This window comes from Herpailurus yagouaroundi, unplaced genomic scaffold (genome assembly GCF_014898765.1).
Source record: "Herpailurus yagouaroundi ecotype Mexico unplaced genomic scaffold, PumYag 166, whole genome shotgun sequence".
NCBI lineage: Eukaryota > Metazoa > Chordata > Mammalia > Carnivora > Felidae > Herpailurus > Herpailurus yagouaroundi.
The window spans coordinates 27,294,248-27,311,014 of NW_024412407.1; the positions used below are offsets into that span (position 1 = coordinate 27,294,248).

General features: G+C 42.8%; 1 protein-coding gene across 5 annotated transcripts in view; it reads left to right on the top strand.

Annotated features, from left to right (window-relative positions):
* The window catches only part of LOC121038833 (cationic amino acid transporter 3-like), a 124,851-nt gene extending 108,357 nt beyond the window's left edge, over window positions 1-16,494 (top strand). For 3 of the 5 annotated variants that reach the window (XM_040488714.1, XM_040488716.1, XM_040488713.1), the window contains one exon: window positions 14,238-16,494. In XM_040488714.1, the coding sequence (XP_040344648.1) occupies window positions 14,424-16,187 (1,764 nt within the window). In that variant the 5' untranslated portion in view covers window positions 14,238-14,423 and the 3' untranslated portion in view covers window positions 16,188-16,494. Of the gene's footprint in view, window positions 1-2,595; window positions 2,717-14,237 lie in introns of those variants that run through there. The other 2 variants (XM_040488711.1, XM_040488715.1) reach the window with 2 other exon arrangements.
* Window positions 16,495-16,767: the final 273 nt, after the last annotated feature.

The window sequence follows — 16,767 nt, forward strand, 5'->3', positions numbered from 1 at the left end:
CTGAGGAGACAGGTGGGTGGAGTCAGGTCTGATAGGGAGGAGAGAGGAGAAGGAGAAACAAATCATTAAAACTTAGTGAGACCAAGTTAAGATGGTGGAGTAGCATGGAGACCCTGAGCTTGTCTCATCCCTGAAACGCAGCTAGATCAGCACTGAACCATTTTTTGCACACTCAGGAAATGGATCTTAGGATTAACACAAAAATCTGCATAACTTGAGCCACAAAACTTGGCAGGTATGAAGTGTGGAGAGGTGAACTGGGGGAGAGAGAAGCCTGGGGGATTAGGGAGCTGTTTTTGTGGAGAGAGGACAGAGAAAGGAAAGAGTGCAGTGCATCAGGAGAGTGCAGAAAAGCCTTGCCAAACATGCCATTTCACAGGTGTGCTTCTCCCAGATGTGCTTTCTCAAAGCAGTCCTAGTCACTGTCCACCAATGGCCTCTCCACTGCCCCTCACCCACGTCTCCCCTTCCCTGCCAACTCTGCTCAATTGGCAACTCTCAGGTGGCTCAGGGCACCACAGTGGGCATCTCCATAGCACCTGAGGGGACCCCGCCAGCCTTGGCTCTCACTGTGGATGCCCTCCTGCCTCTGGAGGTTGTAGCCATCTGGAACTCCTTTGAGGAAAGGGTGCACATGTAGGGCCCCTTTCTCTTTGTCTTCTTCTCCCAGACAGATGCAATCCAGGCTTGGGCGACCATTGAGGTTGGGTCTACAAGGCCAAGGGTGCAGAGACAGCAGCCTGGGGTTGTGGGTATGGACACAAGTGGGGGCTTCAGAGCTGTTGTGTCCACTGTGGAGGCAGTGGTCAGGCCAGGGCACCACAGCAAAGGCAAAAGTGATGGTGGAAGACTCCTTGGCAGCATCGGGAAATGGCAACAAGTCCACCTGGAAGGGCTTGGCCACCAAAGGTGGTGCATGGATACAGATCCAGGCTGAGGACTCCTGGTAGCCTGTGGGAGGGAGGGAGGGAAGGAGGGTGCCTGGACCAGTTTTTTCATTACCTGCTGATTGAATGGAGGTCCTGGCATTCCCCACACCACCACCCAACCCCCCGCCACCTACTCTCTACCCAGCAGGTAGTGAATAGCACAGGGAGAATGGAAAAGATTGCCTTGGGATTAGATGCAAGGAAAGGGAGACTCTTACCCTGTACCTTCCCTTCTTTCCCTCAAGCAGATGCACATCTGGGAAAATTTTCAGCTTGAAGCAGGGGAAGACATCCTAGGACTGTTGGAATAGATGCAAATCAAACACATAGATGCCCCACCCCTACTCTTCTGTCATGACAGCCATCCTTCCAGTTCCTGCCTATCTCCTTTGTCTCTAGGAATTCTGGCTCCATAGTCTTGGCTGGGCCTCTCATCCACTACCCAGCATAGCACCTGGAACAAAGGAGGTGCTCAGTTAGTGCCCTTGTCCCATACTTACTGGAGATGTGTTAGGGCAGGGTCAATGTAATTTGTAGGTTTTCCTCAGTTGGAGGTTCTTCCTTACATGGAACAATTCTTTCTGTTCCAATTTCAATGTGCTGTCTTAGTATAGGTAGTAAATACTCTGTCCCTTTAGGGACCTGCCACTGCCCTTCTCTCCCCTCCCTGAAACTACACCCAAGTCTTTAAGGAACCTACTTTAGGGTTTAGAGGACTCTCAGCACTATCAAGTAGCAGCAGTGGTGCCCTGTTTCCCTGAGGTACACGTCTTCTTGGGTCTATCACTTGTGCATTCATTCCTCTGTCTCTAAGTAGCTTCTTTATCTCTGAGAGTCTTGCCTCTGTTTGAAGATTAGTGTTCTGGGAATAAGGAGGAACCTTTCTTTGGTCATTGTTCAGGGTCTTAGAACCCTATGTTTTGAATGTCTAGAGCATGAAGCTCTGTACCCTGGGACTATATCTTTGTCCTTACTTCCTCTAGCACAATGCTCAATGCATACTCAGTTAGAATGTGCTATAAACACTGAATGACTGTATCAGTAAATCCTTTGTGGTGAAGCTCAAGCCAGTTCCCTTTTAGTTTTATTTCTGGAATGATGGGAAACTAGGGTGAGTGGGTGGATATGGATGGCATGGATGGGAGTGTTTGAGGAACCTATGGATAGGAGTGTTTGATGAACATAATAGGAGATCCTGTGAGAGGTGGCTGGTGGAGGAGGGGTGCTTCTATCCTGTTTAAAGGACTGCTGAGTGGACTCAAGCTGGATCTTGGACTGGCTGCCCAATTACCACAGGCTTGGCTCCAACCGGCTCTCCACAATCTCCTCCTGCAAACCACCACTTCCTCCATATGCAGGACTCTGTGAAGGTTGTTTATTTCTAAATTCACATCTGGCTGTCACAGTCTGCAGCAAAGTCCCGTTTAAGCCCTCAGTCCACCTCCTCACCTGTGCAGGGCCCCACTAGTCTTCCATTGTCCACCTCCAGATTTCCTCCCAGATTCCAATTAAGGAATCTCCTTTACCCTTTCCCACCCTTCTTAGACCCTGGCCTCTCCAAATCCTTACCTCCCCAAGGGCTCAGCCTCCTTAGAGCCCTGCCTCCACAGAGGCCCCACCTCCCCAGTGCCTGACATCTCCAGGGCCACGACTCCTCGACTCCCCGTGGGCACAGCTGCACTTAACTCCCAAGCCTGACTCTACTTGGCCAACTTCTTACCTTTCCCTGGGTTTGGCTTGCAGTTTCTCATCAGGTATTTCTCCTCTGAGGTAGGAAAATTCCATTGGTAAGTGACTTTTTTGTGTTTATACAGTTGGCAAAAAATCTGAGACGGAGCCAGAGAGGAAGAAAGCTGACCTTGGAGTACTTCTGGCTGTCTATGCCCTGTGGGTGTGAGCAGAAAGTATTTCATGGCTGGACTGTGGACTGAGGGGGCAGACCAGAAGCCTTGCAAATTTGGAAAGGGCAAACAGGTTTGTTGGGATCAGGGTGATTTGGAAGCCTACACTCTGTTCTCTTCCAGACCAAAAATGTTCTCAGCTCTGTTGAGGAAAATATGAGGAAAGATTATTCTTTGGTGTTTCCTCTCCAGAGTCGATCCTACTTCTTTGCCCTGCCATCCTTCTTGGCCTTTCCTTTATGACCTGGTGCAGGGCTTGCTTTATCAGTTCTGTCTTTCCCACTGAGCCAAGTACATAGTATCCTTAGACATGTTCTTTAAATGAATGAAGATTCTTCCACCTGGCTCTGCTGCCTCCTTCATGTTTTGCCACACTTTCTCACAGGAGATTCTGAAAGTCTCTGTGTCATATCTTTTTAGGGAAGGCATTGGAGTGGACTTTGTAGAATAGCAGGTCCAGTTTGATAAAGTGGTCTATCATCAAGAGGGAGTACTTCTTCCTCCATGCTTAAGGAGCTAAATATCTGTTTTTTTTTAATTGCTGAGCATATCTCACTGCCTCTCTTATCTAAGTCAGAAAGGTGGTAGGGATTGATTATAGGCCAGGGCAGGCTGTAGGAGACTAGATTACCAAGTTCCACTGGGGTGTGACTGCCTAGTGATCTTTAAAACTGTATGAAGGCTCATCTGAGTTCCCAAGCATATTGTTATGAACCAGTGCTAAATAAACCTTGAAAACTGAAGGCTCTGTTTTTTTTTTCTTTTGGAATCTATGAATTTTATATTCATGATAGGCATATTAATTAATAAGGATTGGAAGAGAAGTTGAAAATAGGTCTGACTTACTGGGTCTCCAAGAGGCAGTTTGTTCTTATCACAAAACCTATTTTCAACTCCTGAAGGCCCTTGGAGTCTTAAACTGTTCTCCACCCTCCCCCACTCCCCAATGTCATGTATACTGTGGGCAGTACTCCAACACCAGAATCCCAGACAACACTTATCTATGCATAAAGCCTGTTTTATGGATTAAATGTGGCAAATATTGATTCCTAGCTTGTCTTTCTTTTACCTTCTAGAATTTCTTGGGCAACTTTTCTCCATTATCAATGGGTACGTGGTAAGGGCTTCCAGAAGGCAGATTCATTTTAACCTTAGTTTAAGCAAAATCATGTGTAGAGGCAAATACCCTTCGCCAAGTATATTCCAAATTGATAACTATTATTTTTGGATTATAGTTTTTGGTTTATCCTCTTCCTTTTTTTTCCTTTTTCATCACAGAAATAACAAAGCAGATTGGAGTTTAGAAAAAACTAGGGAAGAGGGATAAAGATTATCCCTTAAGGCTGGTGGCTGTCACTCTGTTGTACATTATGTTTCCTGACCTGGGGTGAGGCAGATGGATCTTGGCAGAGAAGTCATACTGATCTATATTTGGATAAGAACTCAGGACTCTGAGACATGATACAACTTAAATATGACCCAGATGATCTGGTGTCTTCCCTACAACAAAACAAAACAACTTTCCAACGGAGCTGGTGGTAGTGTGGAGCAGATACCTAGGGTTATAAGAAGAACCAAGCACACTCTGGTGAGAGAGGACAGAGAGAAAGACAGCTGAGTCCTTACGTGAAAGGAGAGAACACATTTAAAGATATGAAGAAAGATATGAAGAGAGATAGTTGGCCTTTCCAAAGCCACCTTGTGTGCAGTATATTACTGAGGTTGAATATTGGGAGGAGGTACATGGAAGAAGGAGCCATAGGCTCTGACCACTCAAAACTGCTAGTCTGAAAGTGGAGCCAGAGTGTAGTGATGGATTGGACACTGCATGGATTTTCTAGATTCTCTTCTTACAAGGAAAGCAAGGATTGGGGGGCAAAATATAGCTATTTAACAAAGCTTCTTGATAAAAATGAGTGTGTATCAGGGCTCATTGTAAACAATGGCCATCCTATGTAACAATTGTAGTTTGGAAAATAAGGTGGACAGGAATATGGATTTCCTTCTAATACTTTCTCCTGAGGACTTTTATTAGGTGTCAACAGGATTCAGGTTGAGGAAAAGGAAGTAGAAAATCACAAGAAGTAGAGAAGAAATTGATTTTCACTGTTGACATCAATATATCATATCATTTTCGAATCCCTTACTGCACACTCTTCCTGGCTTTCTCCTGGTCTCCTTAGGATTCTTGTTTGGAAAATCTCATTCTGATTCTTCCTGGTATGTCATCTAGTTTCTGAAAACCTCTAGAAGCAGAGGCTCAGTATTTTCTAATTTGTCAAGATGATCATCTTGTTTTGGTGGGATAGAGAAATGTTAAGAATTTCCAAAACTGTGGGGAACCTGGGTGTGTCAGTCAGTTAAGCATCCAACTCTTGGTTTCGATTCAGGTCTTGATCTCATGGTTTTGTGAGTTTGAGCCCTGCATTGGGCACTGCGCTAGCAGTGTGGAGCCTGCTCATTATTTTCTCTCTCCCGATGTCTCTCTCTGCCCCTCATCTGCTCGTGCTGTCTCTGTCTCTCTCAAAGAAAATATATAAATAAAAAAAAGAATTTCCAAAACTGTATTCTGCCTGAAACTAGCCTATATGAGTGAAAACATGAGTGATTAATGTTGCATTTAATGCAGTTATCCCACAGGGACTAAGAAAGGGTGTCTTGTTCACAACTACCCCAGAAAGATACTAGAGAATGTAGAGTCTATACAGCCTGTAGAGAAGGTCTGGCTATCTGATTGTGTACCCAAATAATTATTCAATGATACTAGTGTTGTGTCTTCATGTACCAGGGACCCCATGGGTATTGTGGGAATGAAGCAAAGATTATTTGGTCTACATCTAAATAGATTTTAGTCTACATTTGGGTGGAGGAATTTGGTCTACATACAATTGGTGTGGAGTGTCTTAGTCTGCATCAGGATGGGTTTTCACTGACTTGAAATTCATACTTTTCCTGACTGGGATGTCATTTGAGAAGTGTAGTGCTGGGAGTGTTAGGGTAGGTAGGTGAATTAGAAGAGGTGGCTGAGTTTCCTCTTTATCTAATGAGCAGACCATTCGAAAGCTTCCATGCCTTCGAGCTCAAATCTTGGTTGTACCTATTAATATTTTACTTGGACTTCAGTTCTCGTGTCAGATCTCTGACATAGCCAAACTGGGCCATAGAGCCTGGGGTACTTCCTTGGCCATGGCCAAGTAACTCTTTGTATCTCAGATATCAGCTGGGAAAGGAAAGTCAAACTGAAGGCATCATGAGGCAAAAACTCTGTCCCTGGGCTCCACCTTACCATCTACAACTCCTACCATATTCCTTAACTGGGTGTTGTCTAAGGGCAAAATTCTAGGCCAGTGAGTTATGCCACTGGACATTAGTGAGAGGACAGCAGGGGGCAAGGAGAGCATACTGGATAGATAAGATACCTATCTGTAGGTTGCCAAGAGAAGCTTCTGGAAGGAAGCTCATGTTGAACAGGGTTTGGAAAGAGTGTGTTCTGGGCACAGAGGGACAGCCTGTGTGAGGGCTGATGTTAATGCTAGCATGATGTGCATGCATGAAGAAAGAATTGTCCTGTTGAAGCAGGAGACACAGAAAAGTTTAATTGGAGTAAGTGATAGAAGAACAGTGAAAAGAAAGACGTAGAAGTACGATCTTAGAAGTTTGGACTTAATAGAGATAGAAAACTATACATCTGGAGAGAGAGAGAGAGTATGTGTCGTGTGTGTGTGTGTGTGTGTGTGTGTGTGTGTGTGTGTGTGTCTTTTTAAGACATGAGGAAAGTGTCACTTTCCATAAAGAGGGTAGAGAGCACTCATACTTCAGTAATCTGGTGCAATGCAGTGGTCAGTAAGAAGGTGATTTGGGGCTTTATTCTGCTTCAAGGGCAATATTTTATGATGGCTGCTGGGTGAATGTGAGTGAGAGCTGAGAGAATCTCATTATTCAAGTTACCAATATGGACAAGGAGGGTGGGCCAGGGAATATGGCAGGAGGCTGGCCCTGGATGCACACTATTTGCAAACCATAAAAACCTACTAGATTGAGGTCTAGTGTGGACAAGGTGCTAAGTGCTCCTTGTGACTTCATGTCAACTGAATTGAATTGAGGGCTAAGTTTGTGATCCCCAAATATCTGAAACCAATGAGTTCAGCTGGAATTTCTCACTTCCAATTTTTTATGGAATTTCCCTGAATAAAAAAGTCAGGATCCTTAGATGCTTTGTCAATCTTCTTGTTTCTAGACATATTTGGGGTTTTCTTCCTTCTTAAACTAAAATAGAAAGGCAATCCTTTATCTTCTGTGTTGATCTTCCCATACTAATAGCATGTTCAGAATGTCTACTACTCCTTATTTCAAGTCCATATTCATTTATAAGTTTAAAAAAATAATGAGGAGATCCAAAAATAGACACAGGTGTGTAGTAATGCCTGATATGCAGTGGTCTTTTTTATTATTTCCATGGATGATTAATAAATACTAACAATATTCTAGGTGCCATGAGCTCTAAGCTGCTCACAGATATGGGTAACAATGGGGAACACTCATGCCCATATATAATATATATATAATACTAGGGCAGTCTCTAGTTTTCAACCACAATCAAGCCGGAATGATCACTCTGACATAGGTGAAATCCTTTTATCAGCATCTCTCTGCCATTTTAGCTCTGGAAAGGATTAATCACATTTTGGATTGACTAGTGAGCTGACATTTTTATGGTACTGGTTCTTCTGGGTTTTGCCATTCTCTGGTGAACATTCTCAATCTGCTCGTGATTGGAAGCCAAGTCTGGGGAGCAAATGGCCAAGTGAACTAGGAAGCTTAAAAAAATGTTTTGTTAAACAATCCTGCTTAAACTGGCACCATCTGCCTTCCTACCCTGATCTGTTCCAGTCGGGACTGTCATCATTTGTGGCAGATGTTCTGTGGCAGTGTGTACCAGCAGCATTTGGAAACCTAGAGTGAGACTGAGGTTTGGGAAGCCCAAACTGGAGATTTTTATGGTGTCAGGGAAATTGCAACCATCTTCCTGCCTTTAGGCTACCATTTTAGAAAATGTCTGCTCCCCATCCCCATCTTCCTTTACACAATGAGAATCAAGGTTTCATTTTCTTCTTTAGCACACCGTACCTGCACTGAAGGTAGTTCTTTTTCTCAAGAATTAGGTAGTGACTGGGGTGCCTGGGTTAAGCATCTGAGTCTTGTTTTGGCTCTAATTATGATCTCATGGTTTGTGAGTTCAAGTCCTGCATTGGACTCTGTATAAACCTTGAGTAGCCTTCTTGGGATTCTCTTGCTCTCTCCTTCTCTCTCTTTCTCTCAAAATAAATTAATAAACTTAAAAAAATAAAAAAAAAAGAATGAGGTAGTGACTAGAAAAATATTTGGAATGGAATGATGAAAGGAGTCTCAGAAGGGGACTTTTATATTTGGCATCTAGAAATCTACTATCCTATATTTCTACTAAAAGACAAGCAAAAGGAGATGGGTTAATGTTGTGAGCAGAAATTATAATTAGCTGTAAAATCATATCTGGGAACTATTGAAATAGCTATGGTGATGTGTTGGAATCTTTCTTGGCAGCTAAAAAGATAGTCTGGAGACATTTTGGCTCTATATTGGGTTTGGATTTTAGCAAGACCTGGCTACATATCACTTTCAGATTTAAAGATCTCAGTACCTCCATTTCTGGCCCATCAGTATATATTCGGGAGGAAAGGGAGGACATTAGCAGAAGGTGACCTTGGCACAAATAAAAGAACCGGCTCAAATACTGCTTGGATAGCTATGCTGTACAGTCTTCACTCTTTGTGGAGGTAGGGTGCTGCAGGGTGCAGAAAGAACATGGTTTCTGAAGTAACAAAAACCCAATTTTAAATTCCAGCTTTTCTTTGTACTGGCTAAATGAGCTTGGGACAGTTGTCTAACCTCTCAGTCAGTAAAGTGGAATAATAATACTTTTTTATTGGACTGTTATGGGGATTAAATGAAATAACATGTACATTACTTTTAGCTTAACAAATCTCATTCTCCTTCACCACACTCTTTATATATCCCTAGGTCTTGCATATACCTCGTACCCCTATTTGCCAGATACAATTTTTTCTCTGCCTTCAGCTTCTGCACATGTTCCCAAATGCCTCTATGGTTGAATTCTATGGCCTTGGTTTACTAGTGATCCCACAAAATGATAATAAGAGTATGGAATTTTTATAACTGTATTAACATGAGCCAAGGTTGTGTTTCTTTTCAGGTATTTTTGCTTGTTGACAATTTTGGTGTAAATCAAAGATAAATTAATTTTACCTGCACCCACTCTTCTAATCTAAAGTTCCTGGTACTTTAGATTGGTATGAAAGATCTGGTACTAGGTCATTCTCGGTAGGGTTTTGTTCCAGCCAAAAGTGATGGCAAGCTTGTTTATAAAGGGCATTCAGGGAAGGAGAATCCATAACATTTATTAGTGGAACACTCTACTTTTCCTCCTACATTTTTTAGTTGGAAAAATATACAACCTACAGAAAATTGCAAGGATAGTACAATTAACACTCTTTTAGCTTTCACCAAGATTGAGCAATTATTAATATTTTCCCACATTTGCTTGCTCTGTCCAATGTATGTGTGTGTGTATGAATTATGATCCATATTCAACATTTACTAATTGTCCAATTTTTTATACTAAAATGTTTCTCCCTGATCCAAATGCAGTTTAGTGATCTACACTACATTTCATTGTCATGTCTCTTTATTCTCCTTTAATCTGCAACAGTTCCTCAGACTGTCATTCCTGACACTGACAGTTTTAAACAGCACAGGTCATTTGTTTTCTAGAAAGTCAACTTCCTGTAGAAATTTGTTCTGTAGACTGATCTTTTTTTTTATATTTTTTATTTATTGACAGACAGACATAGAGAGAGAGGGAGAGTATGAGTGGGGGAGGGGCAGAGAGAGGGGGGAGTTAGAATCCCAAGCAGGCTCCCCGCTATAAGCAGCAGAGCCTGACGTAGGGCTCAATGTCACAAATCATGAGGCAATGATCTGAGTCAAAATCAAAAGTGGGATGCTTAACTAATTGAGCCACCCAGGTGCCCCTATAGACTGATCACTTTTATCATTAGATTCAGGTTACACATTTTGGGCAGGAATATGACAAAAGAACATTGTGAAAGACAATGAGTGCCATGTAAGAAGGGAAAACATGTCTTTTTCCTCACCATTGTTTTTTGTAGCACCAAGCACTAGGACTGGCTTTTAGAAGGTGTTTGGGGCAGTGTCTGGGTCACTCAGTCAGGTAAGCATCAACTCTTGGTTTTGACTCAGGTCATGAACTCATGGTTTGTGAGTTTGAGCCCTGCCTCAGGCTCTGTGCTAACAGCATGGAGCCTGCTTGGGATTCTCTCTGCCCTCCCCCACTCGCTCTCATGAGCTTGCTCTTGTGTTCTCTCTCTCTCTCTCTCTCTCTCTCTCTCTCTCTCTCTCTCTCAAAACTCTTAAAAAATAGAAGGTGCTTAATACTTATTGAATGAATGAATATTTAAGACTTTCACTGTCACTTTGCTACTTGAGGAGAGGAGGAAGAGCAGCCTTCTCCAATATCCTAGTTCCATTTTAATTATACATATTTGAAGGCTTAAAGGTAACCCAGGAAACAAAAGGACAGTATAGTATAATTCTACTTATATGAGGTACCTAGCCTAGTCAAGTTTATAGAGACAAAAAGTAGAATGGTGGTGTGCAGGGTCTGCTCAGAGGGGAGAATGGGGAGTTACTGTTAAATGGGTGCAGAGTTTGACCTGAGGAAGTTGAACGAGTTCTAGACCTGATGGTGATGATGGTTGCACAACAGTGTGAAGGTGAAGCTGTCTTGGATCCCCATTTTATAATCACAACACCCCCTCTGAGTACATCCTAACCTTTTCTTGCTTCCCTTTTCTCTACAGCACTGATTGCAAATCCAACACAATCTATATTCATATTACTTATTTGTTTATTGTTTGCTTCCTACTGCAAGATATATGCAACATGAATGGAGGGATATTTGTGTTTTCCTTCGCTTTATGTACATTGCTCAATAAATGGGATCAGTATATTTGTTGAATGAATAAAAGAAGGACTATGATTGAACACAAACTTCTAGAGAAGGCACAAACAGAAAGAGAAAATGGGAAGATTCCATTTTTCATTCGGATTTGTTAACTAATTTCTTCTACCTTTGGATATGAGACTCAGACCCAGTGTCATAGTAGTTTTGTCCTGTTTACCTTTTCATATGTATTCTGACCTGTTTCCGCTGTGGAAGTGATGGTGTACACATGCACCACACTCACTATTATTTAAAGCTCCCACTCTGAACTCAGAGCTTCTACACTTGTATTCCTGACTGCCCCCTACTTCATTCCAGGTCTGCTGAGTTAGAAGTTTGGAAACTCTGGGGAAGCTCAACTATCCAAAAAACTTTATACTTGTTGGGGTGCCATTGGCTCCAGAGTTTTCATTGTATTGATATTGAAGAAGGCCGAGAGAATTTATATACTTTGGGAACAGGAAGGAGCTGTGCTTGGATACAGAGGGATTGATATAATCCCCGGAGATGGTTCATTTAAATTCCATTTCTCTGAAACTCTGAGAACTTGAAAATAATTATTTAACAGCCTCATTAGGTTTCCTCTGAGGCAGGGTTAGGAGACCAGAATGGTTAGGAGGCCAGTGACTACAGAAAAATGAATGGGAAGAGAAAGAAACAGAGGCTGAGAGGTAGCTGGGTCAGTGATAAATACTGTGGTACTTTGTAGGCCATTGTAAATGCAGACTTTGGCTCAAATCCTGAGTAAAAAGGAAACCAGTGGAATGTTTTGAGCAAATGATCTGACATTCTTAATAGATATATGTATATCCTTGACAAATATACTCATTTTGGCAGGTTTTAAAATGAACATAAATGGCATTGTGCTATACACTTCATCGTTCTTTTACTTTTCCCACTTAACATTGTTTCTTAGATCTACCCATGTTTCTTCCTGTAAATCTACTTTATTATTCTGAGTGCTGTGCAGTATTTAATTGTGCATATGTGACACATTTTATTTCTATATCCCTCTAGTAACAGACTCTGGCATAGCTTCCAACTTCCTGCTACCACAAATAGTCCTGTGATGAATATGCTCATAAGGGCCTCCTTATGAATTCAGGAGTTTCCTTGGAGTGTTCACCTTGTAGAGGGATTGTGGGGTGAGAGGGTGTGTGCATTCTTAATTCCACTAAGACTGTGCTTCAGAATGGTGACCCCAGTTACTCTCCCACCAGGAGTGTGTGATAGTTTGTATCTTCTCATCCAATTCTCACATTGGTTCAGTAAGAGAAGTCAAGTAAGTTTCCTTGTAGATGCGGAAACTGAGGTTTAGAGAGATTAAGCAAATTACCCTAGTTTATGTAGTCAAGCAGAAGAACCAGGGCTCAAATCCAAAATTTCTGACATAATGTTTATTGCTCACACCACTGTAGTACCCATCACTACCTCTTCCAGAAATAAGATGAGACATCTGCAGGTAAAGATACTATTGTCATTGTTGTTGTTGTAGTTGCGATTGTTGTTGTTATTGTATATGAGCCTTGCATTTTCAATGTGTGGTCTAACTCAGTAACCCTAGGCCCCACAAGTATTTAGCACCAAGGAATAAGGCTAGAGAAATAATCACGGGTCAGATGATGAAGGGAAGGAAGGACTAGGAAGGAAGGGCAGTGGGGCATCAGTGAAGGGTCTGAAGCCTGGCGTTGGTGGGGGCGGGGGGTGGGTACATCAATTACATTCATAGAGCAGAAAATATTCCACGAATTAAGAAGTTATTCTTCTTATCTATCTTGCATGCTGGTTAGTAAATCATAACATTGGAACTGGTGGGTGGCAAATAAGGAGTCTAGATGGATTTGTAAACAGAAGGTCAGAACTGTAACCCAAGGGTTCCTTTTGATCATCTACAGAGAAGACTTTTCAATTTTAACTTGACCTTTCTCTCTTTAGAAGCCTCTGACATTCCTTAAAATTCTTTCAAAACTAAAGCCCGAATATGGAGGAGAGCGTGGGCTATGTGACTTTTTTCCCTCTGTTCTCCAGAGCCTTTTTCAGGACATTGTTGTCAATTGTTCATCCAAAGCTTTGTTTTCCTTGTGGAGCTGATCATTTTAACAGCAGCAAGGGAGTAGGGGAAAAGAAGAACCACATGCAGGGTTCATTCATTAAGAATGTATATTTGTTATATTCAGACCATGGTATGAATGAGTTAAAAATAACTCTTTGTGAAAAATTAGTATGGAGTTCCAAGTGAGTATTTTAATACAAGCTCATAAAGCAGGGCAGCTTGCTGCTCTCCTGGTCTCCAGGCTGCTGGAAGCTGACATCACAGATGGTGCAGGGTGTTTATTGAGCACAGGGTAGCCAGTGAGGAGACTGTCTGCAGAAGTGAGTTGATCTTCTCTCCTAGAAGTCAGAGAGGAGGAGACAGAAGGAATTGTTTTGATTGTGAGCTACTTCTTTCCTCTCTACACATCACACTTTCACAATTGTAGACATACAACCATAGTGAACTTTTGCCTGGTTGCTATGGGTAAAGTTTATTTAAGGTCAGAATGCATGCACACACACACACACACACACACACACACACACACACACACACAGAGGCTGTTCTGGCTCTTCTCCCTTCTTAGTAATGGACCCTTGGTTGAATGCTGCACATATTTCTTCAGTGTTTTCTTATCAGACAGCCTGTTCTTCTTCTTCTTGCAGGTAGTTATAAAGGCCTTGCCTCTTTCTCCCTCTTCCTCCCTTTTTGCAGTGTCCTGTGGGCCTCAGTGTATAAAGGGAAGGGTTGGACTGTACTTTCTTTGCCATCAGTACAACTAAACAGTTGATGCAGAATGAGGAGAAAGGGAACCAAAGTGACATCCAAACTTGCTAGCTGATTTCGGGGCTAAGAGTTTAAAGACCAGGAGGCCAAATTTGTATTTTAAATTCAGATGATATTTTTAAAAATTGTTCTGTAATTGCAACAAGGTCCACTAGTCTATAATTAATGTGTCATAACTCAAACTCAAGCACGATGCAAACATCCCACGTGTGGATTATTGCACATTATATGCATTCCTTCTTGTGTCTTACAGCTTAATTAGTACATGAAGCTACATCAGTTAGGGGAACCCAAATGGGAATATATCATGTGGTGTGTAAAAAGGGAGAATGTTGGGAGGTATTCAACCCTTTTCTCTGGGAGGAGAAAGCAGGGTTGATTTTTTTCTATGATGTCTTTTGTGTCAGTTTCTGTGATATTTGGGCTGCAACAAGTGACATGGGATTTCTGAGCTTTGGTCGGTTGGTTGAACACCTTTGTTCAGTAAATATTTATTGTTTTTCCAGGCTTTAAGGAGGGATAGCACATAGAAGAAAAAATATGAAGCAGTAGCTGTGAAGCCTGAGCAATGGAACCTGGCAGCCCCAACCCAACTCAGTTTAACTCAGCCTCACCAAACCTGATTCCAGACTCATGGCACCTGAACTTGCTACAGCTCTCTGATCCCAGAATCCTCTTCAATTCCAGCTAGAATGCTGTGTCTGGCACTTCGCAGATTTGGTCAAAAGCTGGTACGCAGACATATGCTGGAGGAATATGCGGCCGATATGGGCCCTGACAGAAGGCTGACCACCCTAGATTTAGTGGCCCTGGGTGTGAGCTGCACAGTGGGTGTAGGTATATATATCCTGGCTGGTGAGGTGGCTAGAGATAAAGCAGGACCATCCATCGTGATCTGCTTGTTGGTGGCCGGCCTATCTTCTGTGTTGTCTGGGCTGTGCTATGCAGAGTTTGGTGTCCAGGTTTCCTATTCTGGCTCTTCATATCTCTACAGCTATGTCACTCTAGGTGAACTATGGGCTTTCATCACTGGCTGGAACCTCATCATCTTCTTTGTTGCTCATACAGCCACTATGGCCCAGGCTTGGACCTTAGCTTTCGACAATCTGCTTGGGAACCAGATATCTCAGACCCTGCATGAGAGCATCTCACCAAATGTTCCCCAGGTCCTTGGAGAAATTCTAGGATTCATTGTTGTGGGCCTTGTGTTGTTGCTCATGGAATTGTTGATTCTGAGGAGTAGTTGGATTTTCCTGGTTTCCAAAGTGGTCATATTGGTGAAACTTTTGACCCTCACTTTTGTCATCATTGCTGGCTTCATTAAGGGGGACCTGCACAACTGGAAGCTCACAGAAGAGGACTACGTAAAGGCTGGACTCAATGACACCTCAAGCTTAGGCCCTCTGGGCTATGGAGGATTTGTGCCTTTTGGCTTCAAGGGGATTCTCCGTGGAGCAGCTACCTGTTTCTATGCATTTATAGGTTTCACTATTATTGTTACCAGAGTCGAAGAAGCCCGAAATCCCCAGTATTCTGTCCCCATGGGCATTGTTATTTCACTGTTTATCTGCTTTTTGATGTATTTTGGTGTCTCTTCAGCACTTACACTTATGGTGCCTTACTACCAGCTCCAACCTGGGAGCACCTTGCCTGAGGCATTTCTCCATGTTGGCTGGGCCCATGCCTGCTATGTTGTAACATTTGGATTCCTCTGTAGTCTTTCCATCAGCATCTTTGGCTTTATGTTCCCCATACGTAATCTGATATACATGATGACACAGGATGGGCTCCTGTTCCCTGTCCTTGCCAGGATCCAAACTGGCACAGACACCCCCATCGTGGCCACTGTGATCTTGAGCATTATTGCAGCCATCATGGCCTTCTTCTTTAGACTCACTGATCTTGTGGACCTCATGTCAGTTGGGGCCCTGCTAGCTTACTCTTTGCTGGCTACTTGTGTTCTCATCATCAGGTATCAGCCTCAGAGGAGGACTGGAGGAAATGAAGCAGAGGGGCAGGAGGAGACTAGACCTGCAGCAGAGCAGCTGACTCTACAGGGACTATTTTATCCAGGCAGCTCCACCCCCACTCCACTCTCTGGCCAGGTTGTCTATGTTTGCTCCTCACTGCTTGTTCTGCTGCTCACTCTTCTTTGCCTGGTGCTGACCCAGGGGCCAGTTCTGCTTTCTGGAGACCCAGTGTGGATTTCAGTGGTTGTGGTGCTCCTGGTGCTCATCATTGGGATCACTGGGGTCATCTGGAGACAGCCACAGAGCTCCAGTCACCTTCCCTTTAAGGTCCCTGCTCTGCCTCTCCTCCCACTACTGACCATCTTTGTGAATGTTTGCCTTATGATGCAGATGACAGCTGACACCTGGGCCCTGTTTGGTGTCTGGATGCTTATTGGGTTTGCTATCTACTTCAGCTATGGGATCCAGCACAGCCTGGTCAATTAATCCCACTTCAATTAAGGTCAGAAGTGTACACCTTGAACTCATTAGTGCCAGTACAGATTTGGCTTGGCATCATCACACGTGAGTGCAGTCAGGTCCCCCTGCATAATATGGAGAGTACTCTTGAGCACATGGAAAGCTGGGCCTCCATGGAATGGTGGTAGGGGAAAGAGCTCTGTGTGTATTGTGTAGTGAAGAATGTGTCTTCTCCTCCTATTTTTTTCTTTTTTTTTTACTTGTGTACTTTTCAATTGTGTCTGTACTGCATACTGACTTTAAACAAGTTATTATTAAAAGAAACTAGAAAAAATGTTTTTGTTTTCTTTGGGTAAATATCCAATAGCAGAAATACTGGATCATATGGTAGTTCTACATTTAATTTTCTGAGGAATTTCCATACTGATTTCCATAATGACAGCAACAATTTACATTCCCACCAACAGTACATGAGGGTTCCTTTTTCTCCACATCCACATTAACACATGTTATTTCTTGTTTATTTTTATTTTAGCCATTCTGACAGGTGTAAATTGATATCTCATTGTAGTTCTAATTTATACTCCCTGATGATTTGTGATGCTGA